Here is a 27,160-nt window from a genome sequence, read left to right on the forward strand (position 1 = left end):
CATAAACCACCACCTCTATTCAAAGATGGTCGTTCACAGTGGACATAGATGGCTTCTTTCACTCCTCATTTAAACTGTCCAAAATGTGAACATTGGTATCTTCAAAAAAGTGACCATTTCCCTTTAGATGCAGAAGGACGGCCGAGTTAGTCCCGTGGAGCCGGCTCTTCTATGTTGCGCCATGCGTTCATAAAGGCATGGTTTTGGGGCTGTTCTGTCATTTAAGAGCACTTCTGTGCTAAAAGCACACAGCTCCTTCAATATTTCCACATCGCTGAACTTCATTTCCTACAAGCAGCAATAACTTGACCTTTTCTTCGGGAGTGCAAATATGAAAAAAGACATAAATTACTCAAAAGTTTTTTGCGGAAAAAATGATACACATTTGCCGCTAGCTGGGCTCCACAGAGTCAGCGGTGATTCAGCAGTGTTACGTAGCTGCAAAAACAAAAGCCTTCCTCTGCTTAAATCTGAGGAATCACACACACCACCTCTCTTTCCTCTGTAAGCTTCCTGCACACACACACACACACACACGCACTTGCACACACTGTCGACATTATCCCAGAAGTTTCACAGCTCTTCTAATCTTTCAGCAGGAAGAGGAGGAGCTGTGGGAGGACAAGGATCTCGCCAAGACACACACACAAGCGCACGCACTGCAAATACTGTTAAAAACAAATATTCGCCCCTGACTGACCTGTAGAGCGCGACAAATATGACTATTTCTCAGCTTTTTTTTAACACTTGCTGACTCCATCTTAAAAACGTGTGTGGATCTGTCTTCATTTAAAGCTTTTAGTTGATAATATAGGCGGGCGTTATCGGGAAACTAACAGGAACAAGCCTTCGGCAGTAAACACCAGTAATCACTTGTTAAAGAGATGTGTATAATACTAAATAACACTACACTATTAAAATATAAACACAATTCCAGTAAATACAGACTGAAAATATAAACACCGCTATAATCCTGCACATAAAAAATGCAAACTATAGAGCCAGATAAAGTGCACTGTGGTTTGTGGAAGCTTCCATTATGTTAAGAGAGCCATTTTTCCTGTCGTCCTTTAAATGGCTACAGGAATAAAAATGAATCTTAAGTGCTATGACTCTATTTTGAGCATCATGTTGCTGTGACCTGAAGGAAGGGGGTCAGATGATTGCATATGTTTGAGAGCACTTTAAGTAAAGAGGGTCCTTCACCTTCTCGGATCATTTCAGTTGAGTAATTTGAAGGGTGGGATTCAGGCTGTTCAGTATATCACAGAAGAAGAAGAAGTATTAGAAAGGCAGAAAAATCTGTTTTATAACATATAACACATGTGTACATCGTAGATGGCCTATACTTGTAGTATTGTGCAGTATGAAGGAGTTAAAATAAACTAGTTTGACTGAAATTAAGGTCCAGTATTATTATTTTTATTTAAATTGGAAGTGTTGGTCTTGAGAATAAGAATCTCCTGTGCTCAGATGGCAGGATTATCTTTGCATATCCGTTGTAGGAGAGACCAGCTCTCCTAGAGAAAGGCTGCAAAGCCTTATGGATAATATGCAAATATAAGGGCCCTGCCTGGGTTGCACGCTGATATTGCTTTTCTCTTATTTATATGCATTTCTGCTTTCGTGTCTTCTAGTTGAGGGACTGGAGAAATCAACATCTCTGGCCAGCTGCGACGTGGCGGTGGACAGCTCTGCCAATGCCCAGAATGCCCATGCATCACGGCAGCAGCGAGGCAAGCTGTCAACCCTGGGCAAACTTTTCAAACCCTGGAAGTGGAGGAAGAAGAAGACCAGCGACAAGTTCCAGGATCTTTCAAAAGGTAGGACGTCTTGTGTGTCCGTGTGTGGATGTGTATGTTAATGACACTGTATCAACAAGCTGATGAGTCGCTTCTGATTTGTTCTCCTCAATCAAGTGTCTGGTCAATATCTCAGATTGCATTTTTGGATTTGTGTGGAACATTACGCGTGAAATGGAGCACTGTTGCTCCCAGAAGAGCTTTAAAAGGAAAAGAGTGAATGGTTTGTTTGTAGTTCTTGCTGATTGATTCCTCAGGGGTTTGGCTGGGAAATAAAGAGAGACAGAGGTAAATACAAAAACCAGAGACTCTTTTTCCTGAAAGCTGCTAGGTTTTAGCTTTTGCTTTTCCTGTGTTTATATGAAAGTTGTGTTCCTCTATGTCCCTTTAATGCTAGCGCTCAGGCAGTTTAGATATATAGGATATATAAGGTGCTAACTGGGAAGTAGAACGTCTTTCTTTATAATTAGATTATTTATTGGTGTCAAAGTTTTCGGGGGGGAGGGGTCTGAGATCAGTACACAACCACATTTCCATGTCAGTAAAAGCAGATTGTGGTGATTTACAAGTAATTTAAACACCACATTTATTAGAAAACAGTATAAAATATATTCACACAGTTGTTTATATATAGGATTTCGTTTACTTAACATTATGTGGTCTCCTTTGTCACATTTTTCTTTTCTTAATGTGCAAAATGTTTACATGGGGTGACAGGTCTGGATTGTAGGCAGGCCCGTTCGTCACCCCGTCTCTTATTTCAACGTCATGCAGTTGCAAACTGTGTAAAATGTGGTTTGGCATTGTGTTGTTGATGTGTTCGAATAAATATATTGAACTTGAGCTTGTTGGTCTTTCAGTTCTAGAGAGAAAAATCTCCACTAGACAAACGAGGGAGGAGCTCATCAAGAAAGGAGTTCTCATCCCAGACCAAGGTTTGTCCTATGTCTCAGTCAAATCCATGCTCAAGAACACATTGAATGCCACACCTCTTCTTCCCCAAATTATGACATTTACTTATTACAAAGCAAAGCAATTCACCTTGTAAGACACATCTTAACATGTTTTTTATTGTTCTTTACACTTCAAAGCCTTTTTACTTTGTCACATGTTGTTTGTGTCATATCAGGAGATGGAGAAAATGACTAAAAAGCAGCTTTTATTTCTTCTCCCCTAGATGAACCAGTCATCAGTGAAAATCTGAACGGCCATGCCACATCCAGTTTGACGCCAGAGGAAGTCAAAGTCGACATTGAGTCTCAAGAAACACTGCGGGAGGAACAGGCAACTGGCCCGGTCAGAACTGAGGAGAAACCAGGTAACCTTTGGACCAGTCACAATATAACCTTTGTCATACTTTGGCCTGTAATCCAGGGCTGGTTGGAGTCTCTAACCATCAGATTCCTGTACTAGTTGAAGTTACAAGCCCAGGGTAACAGTCTTCCACCTGCATATATTGAAGAATTATATATAGATGCATTGTTGTTATTTGTTTGAAAATTAAAGCAAGAAACGGTTGTCGCTAGAGACGTGCTAAATGCTGAGAAAACTTTACTCTTCTACAGAGAACTCACATTTTGTGGAATGTGGGGCTTTTTCGGCCCTTGAACTGTTCCATTTTTATATACTGGATCTAAATATTGTAGCTTTTTTTAGGTGCTTTGATGTCTTTTCCTCTGGGCTGTGGAATGCATTAGTATCTGCAGCAGCTTTCTGGTTGACATTGAACTCGCTGTGGGATCAATGAGCGGGTCTAATGTGTTCAGATAGATATTCCCATTATATCAGCCTGCAATAGGCATTCACAGTTTGAACAGAGCTGTATCTTCTCCTCCTAATGCCTCTCTCTCCCTGAGGAGACAGGCCACTGTTCTTGTGTCTGATGCTGCTTAAGTGTTGTGCTGTTTTCAACTCAACCCTGTTAGCATTGAACTTGTAGCCATTTGTTTGTTCATTTGTCAATAATCAGAAAGGCAAAGGCAACAAACTCTGTAAGTACAGCAACTGAACACACATACTATCGCCTACCCTGGAGCCTGGGAAGGTTAATGGGTACATATTATCTATCAGTTCTCTGGAAAAGCTGTACAAGAGCCCTTCATCATCAGCTCTGTCATACACTTTCTGTATCATTCATTTTCTCCTCTGTCTCTGCTTGTCCACCTCTCTATTTGTGCATCAGTTTGCACAGATCAGCAACTTTTATCTTCCTTCCAGCCTTTATATTAACCTGTAACTGCTGCACTTTTCCTTCCTACTCCCTCTCATCTATTTAGAAAGGTCTGATACTAAACCTAACACCCGGGCAAATCAGGCGCGACCTCGAGAGACTCAAGCTAAAAAACAGCCAAGCGCCACTCCGCCCGCATCATCCAAACCTGCCGGTGGCACCGCAGCCACGGCAAAGCACAAGGATGGTGCCTCTGGGGCTAAAAAGACAACTAAAACCACTGTCAAGACTGGGTCGTCCACACAGGCTAAAGCTAACCCCCCACGGAACACTAACACAACTGGTCGCGGGACTGGTAAGTTCAGATAGTTAGAACCGAAACCAGCTGGCCTGTCAGTGTTCATCCCTTCCCTCATTCCCGCATGGAGAATGCCCTTCTCTCACTGTTGGAAGGAAAATAGGAGTCACTATTAAGCAGTTTGTTCCTTCTAAGCATGGCTTTATGTGCACACTCGTGCAAATGTTATTGAAGTTTCTGTCAAGTGGTTAGTATTTCCCCTTTTCTCCCTCTTCACGATGTGCTTTCCTTATAAAAAGCATGTCATTTACAATATCTGCCTGTTTTCCAAGAAAGCAGAAGTAAAGATTTATCTGTGAACCTCTAGAAATGTCTGCAGTGTTTGTGTGTGTGTCAGAGGGGCTGAGCAAGAAAAGTGAGTGAGGTCAGTGTAGCATCGCCACTTTAACAAGAAAGAGAAAGAGAGCAATCTGACGAGCTTGTGTGGTTTCACTAGCATGACACCAGGGCATGATCATCCCCCTGCTTCCTGTGTATATGTGTGTGTGTCTGTGCTGCAATATATAGCATGGTTAAACGAAACTTAGAACACTGCATGTGATGTTCATGCAGTCCTTTCAGAGGATATTTGTGTCTTTTGTGGTGTGTTCAGGAAAGTGGCACAAACGTTGCTTCATTAATGTTTGAATAACTTCGAAATCCTAAGTTCACCCCCTCTCCTAAGGGTGTTTTTACCAGCACACAAAGACACTTCACATAGACTTGAAAACATACTTTAGTAGTCAGTATATCCTTAGGTATTCTGTGTTTGTCACAGTTTTAATGGAGAAGATATGTTTAGATAGTTACTCTATTATGTTTAAGTTTAAGAGTTGGTAAATATTGGAATCCATATGTGCTGCATACACTTGGATTATGTATTAATCAAAAATGGTTACGTTTTCTGGCATTGCACAGCCTAGACAAAAAACGTGATGCATTTGAAAAATAAAATTCAAGGCCGATCATACTTTAGGTGAAACTACTTTGATTGAAATAGAGAGCAAAAGTGAGACATCGCGTTTTATACGCTTCAGTTTTATCCATGCAGCCAATCAAAATGTTTCACTTGAACAGAAGGTGTAAGACTACTAGCAATAGTTCCCTGGGTTAAGTAGCCAACAGCCATTAAACAGAATATAAACATTGCTTATATTTTGGGATGATTCTCACATTATCATACGCGTGTTATTAACTACATATATTACTGATGACATTTTTACTTTAAAACACATAAATATTTGTCTTTTACAACATAGAATTTGTATAAGCATATTAGGAGGTTTTTGTGCATGTCTTCAGAAAATAGAGCATCTAGAAAAACAAAAACGTCTGATTTTCTGTCCTCCTCAGCCAAGTCCTCTCATCCAAAGAAGACGGGATGCACAACAAAAAGCACCACCACCTCCACCTCCACACCTCGTTCTCGTGCGTCAAAGGACACTGGCTCTGCAGCACAGAATGAAAGGACAGATGCAAAGGCCAACCGGAAATCAGACACTCCGACTTCATCGTCTGTACTTCAAAAAGCCTCTGCAGAGACTCTTAACCCACCTGGAGACTTAAAAGCTTCTCGCCTTTCCTCAGACACCAAACCTATTTCATCTAAAGTCTCAAGCAATGACACAGGGGGAGCTCAGGGGGACTCTGTCCAAGATCCCAAATCTTCACCTGACGCATCGCGTGCAGGTGAAGATACCCATAAAGGTGCAGTTCCTGGAACCACAAGTCAGTCTTCTCATGTCAACACTGCTACAGAACACACATCATTCGCAGATGGAGAGGCGCGCGGCAGCTCACAGAGCGATAAACAGGAGAGGACAAAAGAGGAGGGAGGAGGAGGTGGAACGAAGAAAGGAGAAACAGAGAATGTTGTTGAAAATAGCCGGAGGTACTGTAAAAATCTAGTTGGTACATGCAAGTTGCTGATTGCTTGAATTCCTTATGTTCACTTTGACTTTATCTAAGTTTGATAGCATGCATTACAGTAACCTTAACAAAGTCACAAATTAATCTTTATATGATTTGCTGTTATATGAAATTAGATAACTGACAATAAATCTATTAAAATTTGTTTAGTCACACTGTTGTGTTATTGATTCCTGCAGGTCAGCAGAGGATGAAGCAGAAAAGCCGCAGCGACCCAGGGTAAAAACAGAGCAGGCCGAGGTGACCGTGATACCCGATAGGCCGAGAGACAGCCAAACTAGTGACTCTGATTCTGACGGACCAATCCTGTACCGGGATGAGGAGGAAGAAGAGGAGGAGGAAGACGAGGACTCAAACAGTATGTTTGACAACAGTCACGTCAGCTGCAGAACTTAAAGAGAAGCTCACCTAAACAACTCAACTTCGACATGTCAGTTAGCAGGCGGGGTGTGATGTGTTTAAGAGGATGTAGTGCAGTGGGTCAATGGTTAGAACTGTTGCCTCACAACTAAAGAGCCCTGCTAGTCCTGCTACTATGGTTAAAACATATTTATTTTGCAAATAAATATGTTTTATATATATTTTACCTAATGACACATGACCTTTGGTTTTAATATAAGACAGCGTATCCTGATTCAGAGTTGTGGAACTGACCAGTAGGCCAGCAGCTCATGGCTACTGAATAGACACTTCCAGTAAAAGAATATGTCATGTCACCAGATGTGTATAAACCCTTGAATGGTTGCAGAAACACATCCATAGCTTTAACATCCTGCTCAGCTCAAGGGCTCATTGCTCCCAAGATGAAGTGAAAGAACCGTTTGCAGTCAGACTGTGAAGCTGCCCAACTTGCTGTGACGGTGCAATGTTTGCTTCGTGCAGTCATGCTGTTAAAATTGTCAAAGATGCAACTTTTGCTTGCAAAACTAACCAGCACTGGTGAACAGCATTTAATCTGTTTATCATTACATTGGACTTTCTGTTGATGTTTCAGGTTTTTAAACGTCTCATTTTCTTCATTGTTTGTTCATTATGATCCACAGCTGACCCCCCGGAAGACTGTTACTAGCCCTGCCTGTGTTCTCTCTGTTCTAGCCTCTCTTGCCAGCAAGATCCGCCGACGAGACACCTTGAACATTAAACTGGGGAACCGACCCAGCAAGAAAGAGCTGGAAGAGAAAAACATTCTGCCACAGAGTTCAGAGACGGAGAGGCACGAGCTACGCCAGCAGATTGGCAGCAAATTAGTCAGGTACACTCAAACACACGCATACAAAGTGGACTGTGAAAATGTGGCTAGGTGTTACTTTTTTCTCAAGCTTGGCATTGCTTTAGGATAACAACAGAGATTGTTGTTTATTTTTTTGGTGTAGCTGTGGGTGGTATACTGTTACAAATGATGCACATTAAAAATGTGTCCTGAAGTTTGGCCTTTTCTAACAGATGAGCCAAATTGGCTGGTGTTAAAACAGCCTTCAGATTCTCAGCAACAAAAGGTGTAAACAAAAAACAACATCTTAAGTGTTGATAATTTTGGATTTTTCTCTGCACGAGCCTGCAGAATTATTAAATCCATACCTGCTCGTAAAAAGAGTGTAAACAGTTTTCTCTTTTTAGACGCCTGAGCCAAAGACCAACCACAGAGGAGCTGGAGCAGAGAAACATTCTGAAGCGTAAGTACACTCTTCAACAGAGGTGTGACGTGATACACCTTTTTTTTTATGATCGTCATAATGCTTTAAAGCCCGAATGTCATTTATCTACCTGCAACCATATCACAAGAGCTATCATGAGGATGGTCACATTAAAGCCGGTATTGTGCTGTTTCAGCTGCCCAGCCACAATCTGTTACTGCCACTTTCAGATCTTCAGATACGACCTTGCGTGTCTTATTAATCAGATGGATGAGACAGATATGTCTGTCTAAATTATGAATTACTGCCTTTTAGCAGCTTTGTGTCTCCCACGGTGGAGTGATGTGTTCAATCACACTGTGAGGGGATTTTCTTTGGTGATCATATACCGAAGTGATAGAAGCTGGTCTGAGTCATTCGTTTTCCAACGCACACTAACGAGCATGCTTGTCATGCTACTGAACATGAATAAAATAACTCTGCTAGCGGCTATGATCTCACCTGTTTAGTTCAAATTTGTCATTCGTGCAGGCTTTTATGGTTTTAAGAATTGCCCATTACTTCAATCAGTATATTTGTTCTTGGTCTAACTGCACAAATGCATGATACCTCTTTCCCTAATATACAATGATAATACTGCTTTATTGTAGGTGAAAAGAATGCCTGTATTCCCAGTCAATAGAACAGATATACACATAGTCCATACGTGTAGTGGTTATATCCACATACATAACAGCGGTAAGGAAGTTCCGATATATTGTTTCTGGTGTTCATCCCTTTGTGGGCAAGAATTTATCTACAAATAGATTTGGTAAAATTATATAATACTGTGTGTATAATGTAATGTAATGTAAAAGTGTCAAGAGCAAGAGCAACAGCTTTACTGGGTATCTGTGTAACTTTATCCTCTGATTTAATTATTTTATTTATTTTTTGAAAGGTTGATTTGCAGACTTTAAAACGTTTCGGTCTGCAGCACACAGCCTCAGTGTCATCATAGCACATGAGAAATAATGCAAGGCTCTCATGTGTTCCTTTAAACACAGGAAGAGAAGTAACACTGTGTATGTGTTGTGCTAGGAAAGGATTAGGTGTCGTAAATCCTGCATGACTTCTGTTTCAATCTGGATGAGACCACTAGATGTCACTGACTTCTCCAGTGCCCCCTCACCAAGCTGTTTATATATATATATGCGTGTGTGTGTATGTGTGTGTGTGTGTGTATATATGGTGCAATTCAATGAATATTTCACAAGAATATTTGCCGTTCAGATTGAATCTAATTTCCCTTTTTTCGCCTTTTTGCTTTTGTTTACATAATGGCAGCCACACTGCTGCATAGCCATGCACTTGGCTTAATATTGCAAATTATAGCTTGTGTATATAATTAGATGCAGTAACTTGTTGCAGACATAGTAGGTGTGAAATCAATCTGCTGGTTCTCTACATGCAGAAAAGAATGAAGCAGAGGAACAAGAAGCTAAGCAAGAGATTAAAAGGAGGCTCACGAGAAAGGTACTGTAAATTTCACACACACACACACACACACACACACACACACACACACACATAAGAGAACAGAAAGTACACAGCACGTCTATATTTAGCTACTAATATGTTTTGCCCCACCTTATGAGTCATGGTAGTAGAAAGAAACTGTTTTATATAGAGAGATCAGGCCATCTAGTGGACTCAGCTGGAACTGAGACATTAACCAAAATACTGGGAAGATCATTTTGAAGTTTAATATTTGATTCGACTGACTGTCTACTTTCTCCTCCTTTCTCATCTGTGTGTAGCTGAGCGTGAGGCCGACGGTGGCAGAGCTCGTTGCTAGGAGGATTCTTCGTTTTAATGAATATGTGGAGGTAACGGACGCCAAGGATTATGACAGACGAGCTGACAAACCCTGGACACGGCTTACTCCTGCTGACAAGGTACTGCTCTTGTAGACTGCTTTTTAATTCCTGATATAATTTAATTTATTAGGGCTTTATGAAACCTTTACAGTTTCTATTCAGGGTGAAAATTTTGTGAATTTGTGATGTTGATTACTTTGGTGATTAGAGACTTAAAATATATGTGGACATGCAATCACACATATATGGCGAACAACCATCTGCTTTTGTAGCGGCCTCGACTTCTTGGGAAGACTTTAGAAAAGATTTCAGATCTTGGCTGCAGGAATTTGAACCCACTGGGCTGTAAGAGCATTATTAAAATCAGGCACTAAATGTTTCCTGGCTTGCAGTCGCTGTTCCAGTTCATCCCAAAGGTGGTGGATTGGGGTCAGAGCTTGTGCAGGCCAAAATCAAAAACCCATTTATGTATGGGTCTTAGTTTGTTGCAGGTTTTTTTTCTAGTTTCAACAGGACGGCCTTCTGCGTACACAGTTGTGTTTCATATTATGGTCTTAAACGTCTCTGTGTGTTTATGCTTGATGATATACATGAAATTCACCTAGCTCACACTAAGTCAGTATGTAACTGCATATATGTGCCATCTGCACTGTATGAATATTTAGCATGGCTTAACAAAATATCCTCACAGACAATAAAGACCCTCAAAGTGTGCAGTTTGTCAAGGTTTCCCTCTGCTGTTGATGTTCAGAACTGCACAGCACATAAATACAGACCTTGAGACTTCCAGCCCACATCCAGTATATTCAATTTTAGGATATCTTCTCACATTCAGAGGGCAACAGGGAAAACGATGCATGGACAAACCAAAGTAAACTGTCTGCTTGCACATTTGTACAGTGAAATCTCCGTCACCAGTCACACCGCAGACAGCCTTGGAGACATATAAATTATTTCTGATCGCACAAATCTAAACTCATTACTGTCAAATAAAAGAATGGACAGGCAAATAAAGCAAGCGACGTCTAACTAAATCCTTAACAGCTTTAAAAATAAACCTCCGACTTCACAGCATCACCTGCACAACCAGGTCAAAAAATGGATGTACTTGATGTTACTGACGACAGACAAAACAAACTTTTCATGTAAGGCTTGAGGGAAGAGTCGGTTACAAACATTACAATAAATCCCTTTAAAATCATTATTTTATAAGTTAAAATGAATGAGAATAATCATTTGTGCTGCTGTGTACTTTGCTCGATTTTTTTAACTCATATACTATTAGTTCCGACTACTTCCCCGAAGCAAAGACTGTAGCTCTGCAGATTTATGGAAATTATCTGTAAACATCTTAAAAGCTCCAAATGAGAGCGCTTAAGCATCTGAACATTTCACATTGAAACAGCTCAAAGGCATCATGAGCTTACTTGGAAAAGGTAATTGGGGTGGGGGGGCACAGTTGGCCTTGGTCTTCTAATGATGTTATTTTCTGTGTGTGTCTTTGTATGTGTGTGTTCTGCCCCCCAGGCTGCTATCCGTAAGGAGCTGAATGAGTTTAAAAGCCGAGAGATGGAGGTTCATGAAGACAGCAAACAGTTCACCAGGTACTTAAGCGGTCAATGGCATTGACCATTTAAGCCGACTCTGAAGCTTTATTATCGCTTTATCACAGTAAATGCTGCTGTTTATTAGTCACATTGATCAATATTTATATTGTTCTAGTCCCACATTAAAGTCACGATATACTCCTGGGTCGACTCCAGTTTATTTACCTCAGGCAATAATTGACAATAAAGGTTAGGTTCCCTCTCTCATTTGTTATTTTATCGGTGTGCCGAGCCCACCAAAAAGAACTTATAAACCTTTCAATAAAAACACAACTAGCGCAAAATGTTTCAATATTTGTTTACATCCTCTTTCTGAACTTGTGAAATTACATAGTTGTTGATGTTTTTGAAAGAGAAGAGATGTTACTGCAACTCATGCAGAACAGAGACATTGAGTCACCGTTATTTCCTCATATCTTATTATACTTTGTTTTATGAATTTAGAGAAAATAAGAAAAAAACCCAGCAGTGGCAGCATTATGTCTGGCAATGTTTTTGCCTCAAGACTTTATTAAATTGTTAAGGGCTGAGGGGCAGGTCATGCAACGGAGAAGAGTATAAAAGAGAAAGAAAAGTGCTTCCAGGGTGCAATTTTCCCTGTCTGACTTTAAAAATGCTATTAAAGGTGAGCCACAGAAGTCAAGATAACATTTAGGAACAAGAAAACTTTGATATAAAATGTACACGGGCTGGAAATGGAGGAAAAGCAACTTGTGCACAAACATAGTCCACATGCAAAAGTCCTCAGAGGGGATGCCTTACCTGCAAATTCATTACAAAAGTCAATATAATGAGATGAGAATGAGAACACGTGCTTTAAGAAGACAAAGTTAAAACTGAAATCTTTCCAAAAGTATGTTTTGTAAAGAAATTAAAAAAAAAAAAAGATGAGCAGAACGCTTCCTTTCTTTTGAGTCTGACAATGGAAACATTTGAAGGAAGGTCCACGATTTTCATTTTCCTTTGAGAAATCAATGAAATGCGTCATTTGTTCTACGATGCCCAGAAATGTTTTTCCTTTGTGCCATATTTTTGAAGAGGGAAAAAAAAACCCTGTAGACTTGTGCTTTTCTGCAAGATTTAAATCTATTGTTAAAACACTTCAATTAACAGCACGATTAAAATGCACCACCACCATTTTCGTTCTAAAGCCAGCAGCCGCAGCTCAAAGATAGAGGAAACTCGTGTTTGACTGTTTTTGCCTGATAACACGCTGAAACGTAGCAACGGTACATGATAAAACAATGTTCATATTATAATCTGTCTATCTACACGATTACTGCTTCCTTAGGAATTTAGAGGGTAAGGAGCAGCCAGGCTGAAAATCAAATGCACTTGATGAATTGATCATCAACAAAGCAGAAGTTTGCTGGTGTGGAGCATTCAGATGTGTGTTAATAACACAATCTTTCATAGAAATTCACCTGAAGATTCACATGAAAAGACCCAAGAGCTACACCTCAGACTCTACAGGTCTCAGCATGTTAAATGTTGAAGTTCATGACAGTACCTTTAGATAAAAGCTGAAAAAGTATGGCTTGTTTGGAATAGTTTCCAAGAGGAAGCCTCTAAAAGAACATGGCTTAGGTTTCCAAAGTTGCATCTGAACAAACCAAAGGACACACTGTCTTTTGCAAGGGAGCAGAGTGGCATAGATGTTTGGATACATACGCAGCACATGTTTGTAAAAGGAATCTGAACCAGCTGTCCGTCTCAGCGATGGAGGAGTGAGAATTTGGTCTTGAGTTAGCATTATAGGGTCAAATGTGAAACCATCTGTCTGGCAGTGTAATTGGGTCAATGCAGCAAGACAATGATCCCATAACATTCCTCCACAATGATGTGACAGATTGATAAAGTCATACAGAAAAACAAGTGTTCAAGTTATTGCTTCTAGGTAAGCATCAAGATAAGTTCAATGACTTTTAAAGATGATTTAAGATGGTGAAATGCTTATTTAATGGTTAGTTTTTCTATAGGACTGCACATAATCCTTTTTCTCACATGACTATTTTTTGCTTTGTGGTCCTCGGGATTCCCATATGCTTGTCTGTCATTCACCTAGGGACCATTTTTGATCCGACGACACCACAAGGATTACGCAGATCAATGCGGCCCTGACAGCTTAATGCTTAGCCATGTCTTCATTTCATTCTCATTCTGTTATTTGATGCCTCGACTATGTAAAAAGATATTACTATTAAGTGTCTACAGTCAGCAAATAACTCACCACAAACTGCTGTTACCGACTGTCTTTGATCACACAAACTACTCACAATGTAGCCTGACAAAGCATTTTGTAAACACCCACCTCCTGGAGTTAAAGATGCGGTCTGTTATGTGTGTTGGTTGCTTTGAATTCAGATGAGTAATTTATGTTTCTGTTAAAAAAAGAAAAATACAAGTTTGAAATTCAAATGAAAATTGGCAGCCCTAGTGTTCACTGAGCTTTGGTTTATATCGACAGCAGTTGGTTTAGTGTTTGAGGATTTTTCAAGATCTGAAAAGTGATTTCAGATGCAAGTTTATTCCCAGGTACTGTGCAGGTTACTACTCGGAGTGTTAGTAGGAATTGCTAATAAATGACAATACATTCATGTATTTCTATTATACTGTCTGTGTGTTTCTTCTGTTGTAAATAAACCTTTGTGTCTGTGTTTTCAGATTTCATCGGCCCTAAGTCTCCTCAATGCCCCGTCGACGTCAGCGCCACAAGCTCTCTGGTCCACATCTCCCAGCAGGCTCAGCTCAGTCCACTTCACTCTGGAACTCAGTCGACCTTTTTCACAGCGGACTTTTTGTCTTGTCACAGCAGGAGAAGCACAGGTGTACTTTACAACATTTAAACGTGGCTGTGTGTCGTTCAGGTTAACCAGTTCCAAAACCTTGGATGTGCGCTCATACTTTAGAAGAGCGATTGATAGGAAGGTGACACTCGCTTCACCTGCATTTTTCCTACTGAAGCACATCGGAATATCTTATGTAAAAAAGCTCTGTTGCCCCCGATGAAACTTTTAAGTCTATCATAACATCTGTGTGTGTTTCTTGGCACCCATAAAACATTTGCACATATCCAATGTCAGGATAGTGGCGTGTATTGTGCTCAGAGTAGATTTATTTATTGTAGAGTATCAGAACCAGCTGGTACACAAAATATTTTGTGTATTTGTTTTTTGTTTTTTTTTGTATGTTTTTGGTCAGCCCTGTAGTAGTGAATGTGAGTGTACTGTAGAGTTTGTGTCCTTACCAGGGTATGCCTTGTCAGTAACTGACAAATGGCCAAATATGGGCAACTTCCTAGTACAGGAAGTGGGGTTGATTGGATAGCTTCATGCTGATGTCAGTGCCTATGTCACAGATCACAGGAGAGGAGAGGCAGTTTCCTCTGCTCAGATGTTCCCCTCAGAGATGAATCAGAAATACTGCAGTTCATTTTTTTAAAAACATGCTTTAAGTTCTGCCACTAGAGGTCGCTGTATCCTAAGAGTTACAGAAGACGACGGTGCACATAGCTGAAGAATAACCACAAGTGTTATATTTAAAACTGCTAAAGCTGAGGGAGCCACCTGAGGCTTTAATATTGAAGTGCAAATCCCATTCTGGCCACTTCTAATCCCTCAGCACACTTTCCTGATGATACATGATGATAACATATCATCATGTATTCTCTGCTGGGTTATGAACCTCTAATCACAAAGTGCTGGGCTAGCTGTTTAGGAGATGTACTCATTGTTTTCTTACTAGTTTTATTACAGGCTTTTGGCTGGGGTGCTTTACTTGGCTCTTTATTTGGTGCCAAAGATAAAGCAGGAACCTGATCGTATGTAGGTGTTGGAACGCTTACAGCATAGGTGTCAAACTCTGGCCCGTGGGCCAAATTTGGCCCGCAGCCTACTTGCATTTGGCCCGTGAAGCCATACCAAATTACTATCAGAGCTGGCCTACTGGTATTATACAGCTAATATATATATTGTTTAGTATTAAGCTTTGCTTGTTCCATATTCAGTTTTTCAGCAAAACGTGTTTGAGTCCATAAGAAAAGATTCATTCTTATATCTGGAGGAATAAATATATTTCAATAAATATTAACGTTAGCCCGCGACTTTGTTACAGTTTTGAATTTTGGCCCACTGTGTATTTGAGTTTGACACCCCTGGCTTACAGGTTTCATTTTGTTGGGTGGACTACGTAGAGAACAGGCACTGAGAGGTTCAGCACTAGTAACGAACGGCCCTCTTCTTTCAGAGAGTGAAAGAGTGCTTTAATTTTCATTTCCTTGAACATGCTTTTGCAATTTAGTCAAGTGACTTTATTTTTAGAACACATTTAAAAAGAAGAAATGTTGACATGAGTGCTTTGTGACTTTTGTGATTATATCTTTACATCTAGCTTTAACATGCATCTTGAATCCAGCAAAATTACCTAGTGTCATTACATGTTTTTTTTAACCATGAATCAGGTTTATTTGATGGATTTGTTCCACTTTTTGGAAAGTTAATTTCCAGCCATGGTAATTATTTCAATAAGAATCATTTTAGATCATTTTACAGTTTTGGTCAATCATTGGGAAAATGTTTCAACTTTCATGTGGTTGAATAGATGCCATATTTAACAGAGTCAAGAGGATTTCCTTTGTTTAAATGTGGAGCTATGAAGCATCTAGTGTGTGGATTTGTGATTTTTTTTTTTTTTTAGCAATCTGGCTCGGGTGGTTTGGTAACTATTGGATTTTGGGGGATTTGTGGATTTGCTGACTTTACGTGCACTGCCAGATACTTGAGATGCATGTTTCGGAAAAATGTAGAGGATCCATTAAAAGTGTTTTCTTTCTCCGAGAATGCCAGAATCTTTGTCTGAGCTTTAGTAATATTTTTGTCCCATGCCTACTCGAGAAGAGCGGAGATGTTGGCTGTCGAGTGATTGACAGATAGAGCTTGCTGACCTCCAAAAGACGGTGTTCTTATAATAGAGCCCCAACCTCCACAAACACTCGTCATTCTTCCAAATAGTAACTGAAAAGGGCAGATTGATTGTTTCCACTTCTGAATGTGCGGGGGTTGTAAAGTGAAAAGATGTATAGCAATGAAAAAGAAGCAACAGTATTCATGTTGATGTCTAAGTTGTTGTTCATATATATATATATATATATATGAATATACATATATGTGTGTGTACTGTACAGAATGTATATCAAGCATGTGCATACATTGGTATGACTTTTACTACCAATATAATATGATACAACTTTTATGTGAATGTTTTAAAATCAAATTGTGTTGGGTTTTTTTTTTTTTTTTTATATTTTTTGATACCATCTCCAGACACTGATAAAGAAGTGATTACAGCTGACCTGAAAGTGGTGCTTTTTAATCAATTTATCAAGCACAGTCTTTAATAATAACCTACCTATTTCATACGTAGACAAAGATAATGATCTCTGGGAATATCCGGTTTTGGATTTATTTCTACAAATATCCACAGTTCTAATCTGCACAAACTAGAAATCCTTTACATAGGAATAATAATCATACTTGGTTTTAGATATTTATATATAAAGAGAGAGAGAGTGTATTATATATGTAAAGTTTACATATGCTAATTAGTTTGGAAATAAAAACTAGCAGCTGAAGAAAGGAAGTAAATATGAGTTTGATCCCTTACAGTCTGCCTGGGTGTGGCTCCAGCACAGGTGAACACGGTATACACCGTCAGCCAAAGCTGCAGTCAAATACCCAGGAAGTTTGAGCTTTTATTACAAATTAAAAGTCATACATCCAGTTGAGTTAGAGGCAAATTGATGTTTTGGTTTTTTCTAGGTTCATAAACATATATTATCTCTCGCATGAGAGGCGTCTTTGGAGGTGGTCCTGAGAGTCTTTACTGCTTTCCATTTATCTCAGAAGTTGGATTTGCATCACTCCCGAGTTGAGCGTGTTCCAGTAGTAAAGTCGGAAAAATAGGATTTGTGATCAACGCATTCATTCTGAGTTGGAAATCCGACTTTAGGAGAAATTCCATTTTCCAACTTTAGCTTGAACATACTATCTAACCTACCCTGCCAACGGAGGTGTTGGTAGGGTAACATGAGCCAAGATGTGAATCAAGATGTGGTTCATTGGGGTCACAAGTGTGTCAAGGTGTGAGTGGCCCAGGTGAACTTAATAAATTGCGTAATGGGAGGGTGGGTCAACAACTCTCACAACTATCTCCAAGGTGATGACCTCGGTAGGGGCACACTGAGTAGCCTAACCCACGTTATTAATCATTTACAGCCTGTATACAGTCAAATAAAATTACAATTAAACTGGTTATTCAGGGTTATCACTCATTATGTACCAATTAGGAAAAGCTTTAACTGTTATCAAAATAAATTAAAAACTTGGAATTTCTTAGCATTTACTCAAAGCTACATTATAGTGTGTTGTACGTAATTTTAGCAATTTATACACTCATCAATCACATTACAGCCTCCTGTCTAATCATGTGTAGGACCTCCTTCTGCTGCCAAAACAGGTCTGACTCATCAGGGTATTGACACGGGACCTTTTGGGATGTCTTGTGTTGTCTGGCATCAGAACATTGGCTGCAAATCCTTTAGATCCTGTCGGTTGCAGGTTGGAGGTCCCTCGTTACAACACACCCCACAAAGGTCCTGTCGGGGTCTTGAGCTCTTCGTTGTGTTCCTGTAATTAGTTTTTGTCGAGTTGCAGGGTGCATTGTTCAGCTGGGAGAGGTTCCTGGCAATAGTGGGTTGTGAAGGCCAGAGTCCAATATTTCCCAGCAGTACATTGAATTATAACAAGATGATCAGTATTATTCGCTTCACCTGTTAGCAGCTTTTAATGTTGTGGCTGATAGGTGTACATATCAGTGCTAAATATAGAGGTTAAAATGAAGCATTACCAAATGAGAATATGTAGAAACCTTCTCCAGGCAAAAGCTTAGTGTTATCGCTTTTAGAACGGCTTTTTAATATTGAAACCGCTTCCACCGAAATACTTGCGTGGAATATCAACAGCATTTATATCGTGCAAAAATCCATATTTCTATCTGAAATTAGGAATGTGGGTGTTAAGCTATAACCACTTAATTCATCAGGATTCAGAACGAATCATCTAAAAACGTTGATGGGTGCCATCTGTTTCATCTCATCTGTACGGCAGCTGTAAAATAAACAGTCACGTTACCCAAAGAAGCTGCAAGCCTACCCCACATTTCCCAGTGTTAATAGTGATCGTGGAAAACGTAATAATAGTTAGACTGCATTTCAGAAGGTATTTCTCTATTTCTCTTGACAGCCATAGTGGCACTTGTTTTTCCTGGGCTGCTACTGTTTATTTGTAATGCTGTCTACTTCCCCCAGTTCATAAAAATGTTTACATTGAGAATGTCTCCTGCTGGTGGTGCTTGAAGCTTCCTTTATTGCTTCCCGAATGTAAATCTATACTTCAGACTGGAGCCACAATCAGACTGCAGTCAAAACCACCCCTTTTTTCTTGAACATGTAATCTTTTCTTGACCATGTGAAAATAAATTGTAATTTGCTGCAGTTTAGCAAATATCATGCTATAAATCTGATATACAGTAATGTATAAACTGTCAGAGTAATGAATTTACTTTGTGCTCAGAGCAGCAAAGGCTGAGGAGAGGATATTTCACATGAGCTCCAACCACCTTTACTCTGTTTGACATTAATAATTCATCTTTGAAGTTGTACTACAATGTTATATATCCCAAAACAGCTACTGTTGTGTCCAAACTGTGTATAGTGTTTTTGTATATAAAGACTTAAACAAAAAGGTTTTTTTTTGTCATTGTCTTTTTTTGTCGTGAATAATTTTATCACTGAAGTAAGATCACAACTGTTTTTTGTCTGAGAACAGGGACACCCAATACTTTAGTTGGTATACCTATTATTTATTTGGCACTGCCTTAATTCTTTGTGGCATAGATGTAACAAGGTGCTGGAAACAGTCTTCAACTGTTGCCTCAGTTTTCTGTTCTGGTCTGACAGGAAGGGCCCTCAGTGAGGTCTGCTGCTGCTGTAGCCCTTCTGCTTCAACACTGGCTTCTCCCTTCAGAGATACTCTTCTGCACATCTTGGTTGTAACCAGTGGTTATTTCAGTAACTACTTGAAGCAGTCTGGCCGTTCTCCTCTGACCTCTGGCATCAGTAAGTAATTTCAACCCAGAGAACTGACGCTCACTGGATATTTTCTCTTTTTTCGACCATTCGCTACATCCTAGAAATACTTGTGTGGGAAAAAAGCTAATCTGAGAGAAATATGAAATTTCTTTGCCGGAAAGAAAATAAATGTCACAGGTTTGGAATTTAAGCATGTATGTGTTCATACATGCAAACGTTTCAGAGTTTTTAATGAAGGTATAATTCATCCACCGGATATAAGTCTAAATGAGAGACAGCAAAGTGGTGCCAGCTGAGAGAATTACACCCTGTTGGTCAGTAACCGCCTCCTGCTCTCTGACCATGAGCTTTCTCGCCAGCATTAAGTGATGTCTGGACCCAGACAGCCTGCCCTGCAGGGAAGGCTTTTAGATGTTGTATATTACAGTATGAATAAAGAAGTGTTATGCAAACTGTGCATACAAAGTGGAACAGAGGAGCTCGGAGATGCATCAGCAATAGGCATCCTAAAGCAATGCATTTGCACATACCTCACAAATATATTAGGATAATATGTAATTTCATTGAAGCCCCATAATTTTGCATTGCTGTCCTCTTGCCAGCTGTAGTCCCTGCAGGCAGCATATTTTCAGAGCCCACGAAGGTTGCGTCTCCTAATTAACTATTCAGAGACGCAAAACGCAAAGAGCACAACACTCAGTGGGGTTTTATTTTTGAATATGTTACATAATTTGTGGCAGATTTCATAAAGTTATTGAAACGCTGAATCCCCCCCCCCCCCCGTTTCCATTAAGGCTACAAAGAGCAGCACTGAGAGAAATTTACCATCTATGATGCACCTAAAAGTGTGGCAATTAGTGCCAATTAAGCTTTTTTTGGATATAAGAAAAAAAAATATAGAAAGCTCAGCTCACCTCATTTCATCATCTTTTATATGGCTTTGTTTGGATAAACTGCCAAAGATGACAGCATAATTACACTGACTTAAGCTACTGGGTTACAAAAAGGTCCCATCCAGCTCAACGACAGTATGTGCTTTCAAGAGTTTAAATATGAAGTGGGTGTAATGAAGTTGGATGTGCAGAAGAGGACAAGAAAATGCGAACTGGTGATGGAAGGAAACTGGGGTCAAAGAGACCTGGATGACAGAAGTGATAATCATTTTTATAGAGCACAGGAGGGCAGCAGGAAAACTGTATTACCTGGTGCCTGTGTTTGAAAGATACTCCTGGTACACAGTGATCATAAACCTCCTCTCGTTTTATCTTAGACACACACACACACACACACACACACACACACTTGTCTTACTCATGAGAACTGATGCTTGTCTCTAAAATCCCTGCTTTTATCTTAGACTTCTTTATTGGCCACAGCTGCATTTTTTCAACCTGAACTTTAAACCTAAACCATAAATCTAAACTCAGCCCTGCTTTCTGAGAGTAAAGAGTTTCCACGTTTTACTAGCTGTAAAATACACACACACACAACAAACAGCCCACTTTAATGAAGTTTCCCAGCCAGGACAGGAAGGCACTTTTATCCCTGGCATACCGCCTGGAGGTCCTGACTGTAATGCAGTCTGCTCAATTGGAAGTTGGTGGATTAGTCATCGGTCTAACACTCGCTGACGTTTCAAAACATATGATTTTGTTTTTGTTTTTGCTCTGTTATACTGTTCATATTACAGTCATTCTATTTCTCAAAGTATTTCCATTCCTTTCAAAAATGAGGGAAATGTTATAAAAGAAACATCACTACAGACTTGAAAGTAATATGAGCAATCCTTTTTGAAAGGGTAATTGATTGGTAAGAAGTGTGGGTGACAGGTGAATTGTAATTTGCTTCAAATTGCATTTAACTAAAGGATGCTTTAAGGAGAACTTTCACGGCACAAAAGTGCCTCCAGAACTGTGCAGACCAGAGATCTTTAATTATTTTCTTCATACAGAAACCCCTTTTTTCTTAGTAGTGCCAATTCTGTTCTGCATTTATTTTTTGAATATGATTTTGCACCACATTTGTGCCTTCTTCACACAAAATATTCATGTGTTTTTCCACTGCTGGAGAGTCATTAGTTGCTGTGTTTCCACTCCACTGGTAAGCCTATCTGAGAGGGCAAAGATCAAGAAAGAAAAAAATGGAGTGTAGTAGAGGAGAAGGGGAGGATGCGATGTAGTTTGCAGGAAGTGGTTCGAGCAGTAAAGAAGAATCGGTGAAGAGTTTAGTGAAGGAGAACAGGATAGCACAAGGGTTAGGTGGTGGGTGGCCATGTGGACAAAGGTAATTGAATTTGTGGAGAATTTATATTTGACGAGGGTAATTGTGCTTCCTGAACCTTTGCACCAGTGTGTAATCAGAGGAGAGAGCAGATATGGACGAGTGGCCAAACGAAGAGCTCGCATCAGCATGAACACAGAAAGGCCAAGTGGTTTATTAACAAATGCTATTCAATGTGTCAAGCTCCATTTGTAAATGCAAACACACGGTGCTGCCAGTTTCCAGTTTCCACTCTGACTGTGATTTGCAAAGAGTCATAGGGAGTAGAATTAATTGCCTCAACTAGACCCTGCAGGATCTTGAAAGGTTACCTAGCTGAGGCAAAAACGAGCGGCCGCACGAGATTCGATCAATTGATTAGCTGTTTAGCTGCGAAATGTTCAAGTGGGCCTGCATTTATTGATCAGTGGCATGGAAGCTCACCATAAAGAAGAGAGTTATTGCAGTGCAACTGCATTAAATGAAGCAATTATTTGATAATCTACACCAATCAGTAGCCCATTGTAGTAAAATCAACATAACAATGGGTTTAGACACCGGTGGTGGTGACGCTGTATGATGGAAGTCTGCATGCATATGATGTGGAACAGGACTTCTGATGAGCTGGCTCTGAGGAAAACTGGGGGTGAATGAGGTGGAGGAGGACTGCATCCATTGACACTGAAGTGACAGCTGACAGCTCGACAGAAAGAAGCCGTTTTAAGATTTGACAGCAGTGCAGTGACTTGCTCGTTGACAAAATCGAATGTGACGAGTTAGATGTGGGAAGAGAGAAAAGGACAATAAATAGCTTTCTTTGTGTATTTTCACCAGTTACTTGATAAACAGAAATAGTTTTGCATTTCCAGCATGATGAGCTTAAATAAAATAAATCAGTCCAGTTGAAATATTATTTGAGAAATACTTTCAAAGGATTTGAATCTTTTAACTGAAGCTTGAATAAAGTGAATATAAAGCAACACAGGGGTTCTGGTTCTTCCTTAAGAACTGTTTCCAACAGTATGACTGCCCCATCTGCCCAATATACATGCAGATTAGTCTGGAGAAAAATCAGTGCTTCTAGTCTGGTAAGACATACAGTATAATAGCATGAAATAAAAGAACCCTTAACTATTTAGGCAGAATGGGTTTAGCTATCACACCCAGTTATGTGTTTGGGTGATTACACTAAAAGCATTAGTGTCTCAGTTTATGGTGTGTTCTGCCAGTTTCTTTTTCTCTTTCACATTTGGACTTTTGGGATCAACAGAGTAATTTTCTGACAGGTGTAAAATATACTGCTAAAAATAAATAAATTAAAAAAATATCTGGACTGGGTAATGTGTTAGGAATAAAAGGGATGCCACTTTCTTTGTTGGAAATGAAAATTGTCAGCCTACAAAGGGTTGACAATGTCAGGTCATACTCCTAATGAGACAACAGACGGCATCCTGGGGGATCTCTTCCGAGTTGTGGACCAGGGCATGGCTGATCTTCTGTGGGTGCAACCTGGTGGCGTCGGATGGACTGAAACAAAATGTATTATTGGATGCAGGTCAGACGAGGAAGGGGGCCAGTCAATGGTATCAATTTTTTCATGCTCCAGGAACCGCCTACTCTCGCGGCGTGAGGCAGACTGTTGTCATGCACCAGGAGGAACCCACAACCCACTGCACTAGCACATGGTCTGACGATGGGTCCAAGGATTTCAAGAATACCTAACCAAAGTCATAGTGCTGTTACCTAGACTAAGGTTAGTGCAACCTTCCATAGATATTCCTCCACAGACCATTACTGACACACCACCAAACAATCATGCTGAATGGTTTTAAAGACAACAAATTAATGAATCCAAATCGGCCATCCTCTTCTTTAATCATTCTGAAAGAACTTTCTACCACTCTTTTCAGCTCTCCCAAAGTAACTACCCATCTCCTGGAATCTCCCATGTGCTTTTGAGATTGTGCTCAGGGACACAGCAAACCTTCTGGAAATTGCACATATTGACGTGTTGGATGCTGGAGGAGTTGGACTACCAGTAGAGACACTAGCCCTAGTGCACCTGTTGTTAATTTAATGAACACAAAGGCAGCTGAAACTGATTAACAACACTCTCTGCTACTCAACTGACCAGATCAATATGCGAGAGGTTTGATTGAATTGATGCTACACTCTGATTAAAAAGTGTTCCTTTTATTTTTTTTCGAGCAGTATATGAAATATTTCTGATTTAGGTCAGCTGGGGCATTTTTGTGTGGAGTCTGCATGTCCTGTCTGTGCCTGTGGCCATGGTGTCTGGGCACTCCAGCTTCCTCACAAAGTCCAAAAACAAGCATGTTAGCTTAACTGGTGATTCCAAATTGGCCATAGGTCTGAATTTGAGAATAAATGTTCATCTGTCTCTATGCTTTAGCTCTGTGATGGGCTCAATGTCTAGGATGTACCCTGCCTCTCTCACTCCCTGTGACGCTAGTTGGCTAAGAAGTGCTGGATGGAAGTCTGAATATTTTATTTGTCCAATAAATCATCCAAGTATTTTATTTTTTAATATTATGCTCCATTCATTAACTAGAGGATTTATATGAGATCATGAGAGACAGTTTTTGCTCCTTGTTCATAATGAGTAGAAGATGAGTGTTCATTATGACCTTGTAGCTGTCATGGTGAGGATTTAAGACTGTTGGCAGGCAGGCTTGAGTATTTATGGTCACTGTGACAGACTTGGAAAAGAAAAACAGTACACAACAGCTGTATGCTGCTTTCACATTTTCTTACTGTGTGAACAGTTTTCATCTGTGCTTCAAAGCAATTTCTTACACAAAACTGTAGTGACGTAATGGTACAAGAAAGGCTTTCTGTTAAATAACATGTTTTTCTCAGCACTGACAAAAAACCTTGTGATGGTGCTCAGTGCTTTAGAAGATGCTCTGATAATTTCTCATAGCTGCTGGTGATTTAAAAAATAAAAATAAAAAATGAATGTGTCATTTTTATAATTGAAAACAGGGCCTTCTTTCAGGGTGCCTCACATACATATTCGATATCGGCTGTTCTTGAGATCACACAATCATATGATACAACTAAACAGAAAATTGAGAAGCAGACAATTATTTATGGGCTCACGTCTTGCATAGTCAAGCATTTTATGTGTTTCGCATGCGTGTGTGTGCGAGACCGCACACCAACAAAACCTCACGCAGCTTTCTCGCCTGACTTGGCAGCGCTGTCTCCCCGAGTCTGACAGTGAGGACAGATGGCAAGGACTTACCCCACCAAGAAAGCCTCCAACACACAATCTCAGCCATAATACACGACACAAAAACTTCCCTGGCACCTCCTGACTACTATCACAGTCCAACAATGAGTCATGTTTAGCGTCCTCTCCCACCAAGTTCAACTTTATTGTCACTTCAACCATATACAGTTTAAAAATACACAGTGAGGCGAAACAACGTTCCTCCAGGAACCAAGGTGCTACAAGACAACTGACTGTGCGCGCAAATTTGGATGACAGCATACTTTCATGAACCACCTTAAGTCAGCAAGTGAAACCTCAGCCCCTGCTGTGCCTTTCTGATTGCTCCCCAAGCAAAGTCCTTGTATCGACCGCAGCATCACACATAGACTCGACTTTAACAAGCCTGAGGCAATTAGTTTTATAAAAAACCTGATCCCATGGTTGGTGGCATAATAAACCCACACTCCTTATCAAAGATCCAAATTCATTCTCTGGAAAAAATTTTCTTAATGTCTACCCTGACCACCGCTGTTGAGCTGTGCTACAGAGGTTTTTGCTGCACCTGCTTGAAAAGTTCATTTGAAATCTGATCACTGTTACATGCTTTTCAGAATTGTAAATAAAAGGTAGCAGACAGAATTTTAAAGCTCAATTAACTATGAATATCACATATGTTCATTGACAAAATGTTTATATATATAAAAAAATATAGCATGCCAAGTCTCAGTCACGGACAGCTGATCTTTGTCGGCTCAAGTGTGTGTGCGTTGAACACGAATTAGAAAACTGGTCAGTTCTGTTTTTGTAGGCTATTTATCACCAAGAATATTCAATAAAGTCATTTTGAGCTCTCTGATTAGGCTTTGGTTGTGTAATACTTTGGAAAACAGCTACATTGAGTGATTAAACATCAGGAAAGGATGTTTGGAGAAACTTGGCTGAATCTGAGCACACACAATGCTCTTGTACACTTCTCCATTCAACCTGGTGATTACAATACTATTGTTCCAATTCTACTGGCAACCATGTATGCTCGTCCCATAACGCGGTTTACAGATAAGGAGGGTGCTTTGCACAATGAGCTGTTTGTTTTTCGCTTCACTGTTTTTACAATTTTATTCCATTATAATCAAAGCTGACTTTTCCTTCTTCACAGTGCAAATGCTCCCCCACAAGATCTGCTAGCTTGTTCTCTATCCCTTAGTTCTCTTTGTAAACCGGCTTACCTTTTCATATCTAAAAGTTTTTACATGACTAGGTTTAGTCAAATATCTCCTGTGCACACATTTTTCTTTTTAATGTGAGTGCCAAAGTACAAAAAAAAAAAAAAAAAAAAAAAAAACCTGATTCAGTGGAAACATAAATCCTTCCACCAAGACTCTGAATGACTTGGACATGAGCTGGCTTTCACAGCAACTACTTTCTATCCAACAGAACAGCTACAGGTAGTGTGGGAGTGTAACAGAAAGCACTTTCCACCTGATGAGCAGATATTCTTTTTGCACAAATTGTTCTCACTCCCCCTGTTGTGTCACAGGGATGAGCGGTAACCATGCCAAGAAACATTGGAACTGCTGTCCCTTTGTTGCTGCCCAACACTGTCAATACTAAATCAGTTTTTATTGGGTACAAACTTTTTTTCCTGATTTTTTTTTTTTAAACTTACTGTATAAATTACTACATTGTAAATCACAACAGGTCAATGAATCCGAACCATTGGCCATTAAATCTAAATTCATGTAAATGCAATCAACAAGTGCTAAAATAGAAAAAGACAAATTTTAATGAAATCAAGAATACATCTCCATCCTTTAATGCAAACACATGCAGATGAAAGTACTACACCTTATACCTGCTTTCTATTATGTCCTCTGGTACATGTTCAGCTGTTAAAGCACTTTCACCTTTAAACAACTGTTTAGAAAACTGTGCTGGGCAAGAAAATATTTTGTTCTGGTCCATATAAAACCAAAAAAAAGAAAAAGTCTTCTCTTCTATAAGTACACAACGAATCCAGTAATGGTGGAGTCAAACAAGGATGCAGTAGCAGTTTTAGCTGGAATATTTTTTGTTTCTAACAAAAAGCATCCACTGCTCACTCCAGTGTGATCTAGGCATCATCAGGTTTATCTGCTGGTGGTCCACATGGCTGAAGCATCTTCTCCATCAGGTTGAAACG

At 39.8% G+C, this 27,160-nt stretch overlaps 2 protein-coding genes across 4 annotated transcripts in view; one reads left to right on the plus strand and one right to left on the minus strand.

The window, feature by feature from the left end:
• Positions 1 to 19,132, plus strand: part of phactr2 (phosphatase and actin regulator 2) — a 37,095-nt gene extending 17,963 nt beyond the window's left edge. For 2 of the 3 annotated variants that reach the window (XM_080868103.1, XM_080868102.1), the window contains exons 2-13: positions 1,638 to 1,823; positions 2,663 to 2,737; positions 2,980 to 3,120; positions 4,079 to 4,327; positions 5,663 to 6,200; positions 6,418 to 6,596; positions 7,334 to 7,490; positions 7,856 to 7,911; positions 9,326 to 9,387; positions 9,672 to 9,809; positions 11,259 to 11,335; positions 14,003 to 19,132. In XM_080868103.1, the coding sequence (XP_080724229.1) occupies positions 1,638 to 1,823; positions 2,663 to 2,737; positions 2,980 to 3,120; positions 4,079 to 4,327; positions 5,663 to 6,200; positions 6,418 to 6,596; positions 7,334 to 7,490; positions 7,856 to 7,911; positions 9,326 to 9,387; positions 9,672 to 9,809; positions 11,259 to 11,335; positions 14,003 to 14,018 (1,874 nt within the window). In that variant the 3' untranslated portion in view covers positions 14,019 to 19,132. The remainder of the gene's footprint in view (positions 1 to 1,637; positions 1,824 to 2,662; positions 2,738 to 2,979; positions 3,121 to 4,078; positions 4,328 to 5,662; positions 6,201 to 6,417; positions 6,597 to 7,333; positions 7,491 to 7,855; positions 7,912 to 9,325; positions 9,388 to 9,671; positions 9,810 to 11,258; positions 11,336 to 14,002) is intronic. The other variant, XM_080868104.1, reaches the window with a different exon arrangement.
• Positions 19,133 to 26,741: 7,609 nt separating this feature from the next.
• Positions 26,742 to 27,160, minus strand: part of sf3b5 (splicing factor 3b, subunit 5) — a 2,107-nt gene continuing 1,688 nt past the window's right edge. The window contains exon 2 of the mRNA XM_080868190.1: positions 26,742 to 27,160. This exon is cut by the window's right edge and continues 218 nt beyond it. Within this exon, the coding sequence (XP_080724316.1) occupies positions 27,092 to 27,160 (69 nt within the window). The 3' untranslated portion in view covers positions 26,742 to 27,091.

The sequence above is a fragment of the Rhamphochromis sp. 'chilingali' genome (genome assembly GCF_963969265.1).
Source record: "Rhamphochromis sp. 'chilingali' genome assembly, chromosome: 20".
Classification (NCBI taxonomy): domain Eukaryota; kingdom Metazoa; phylum Chordata; class Actinopteri; order Cichliformes; family Cichlidae; genus Rhamphochromis; species Rhamphochromis sp. 'chilingali'.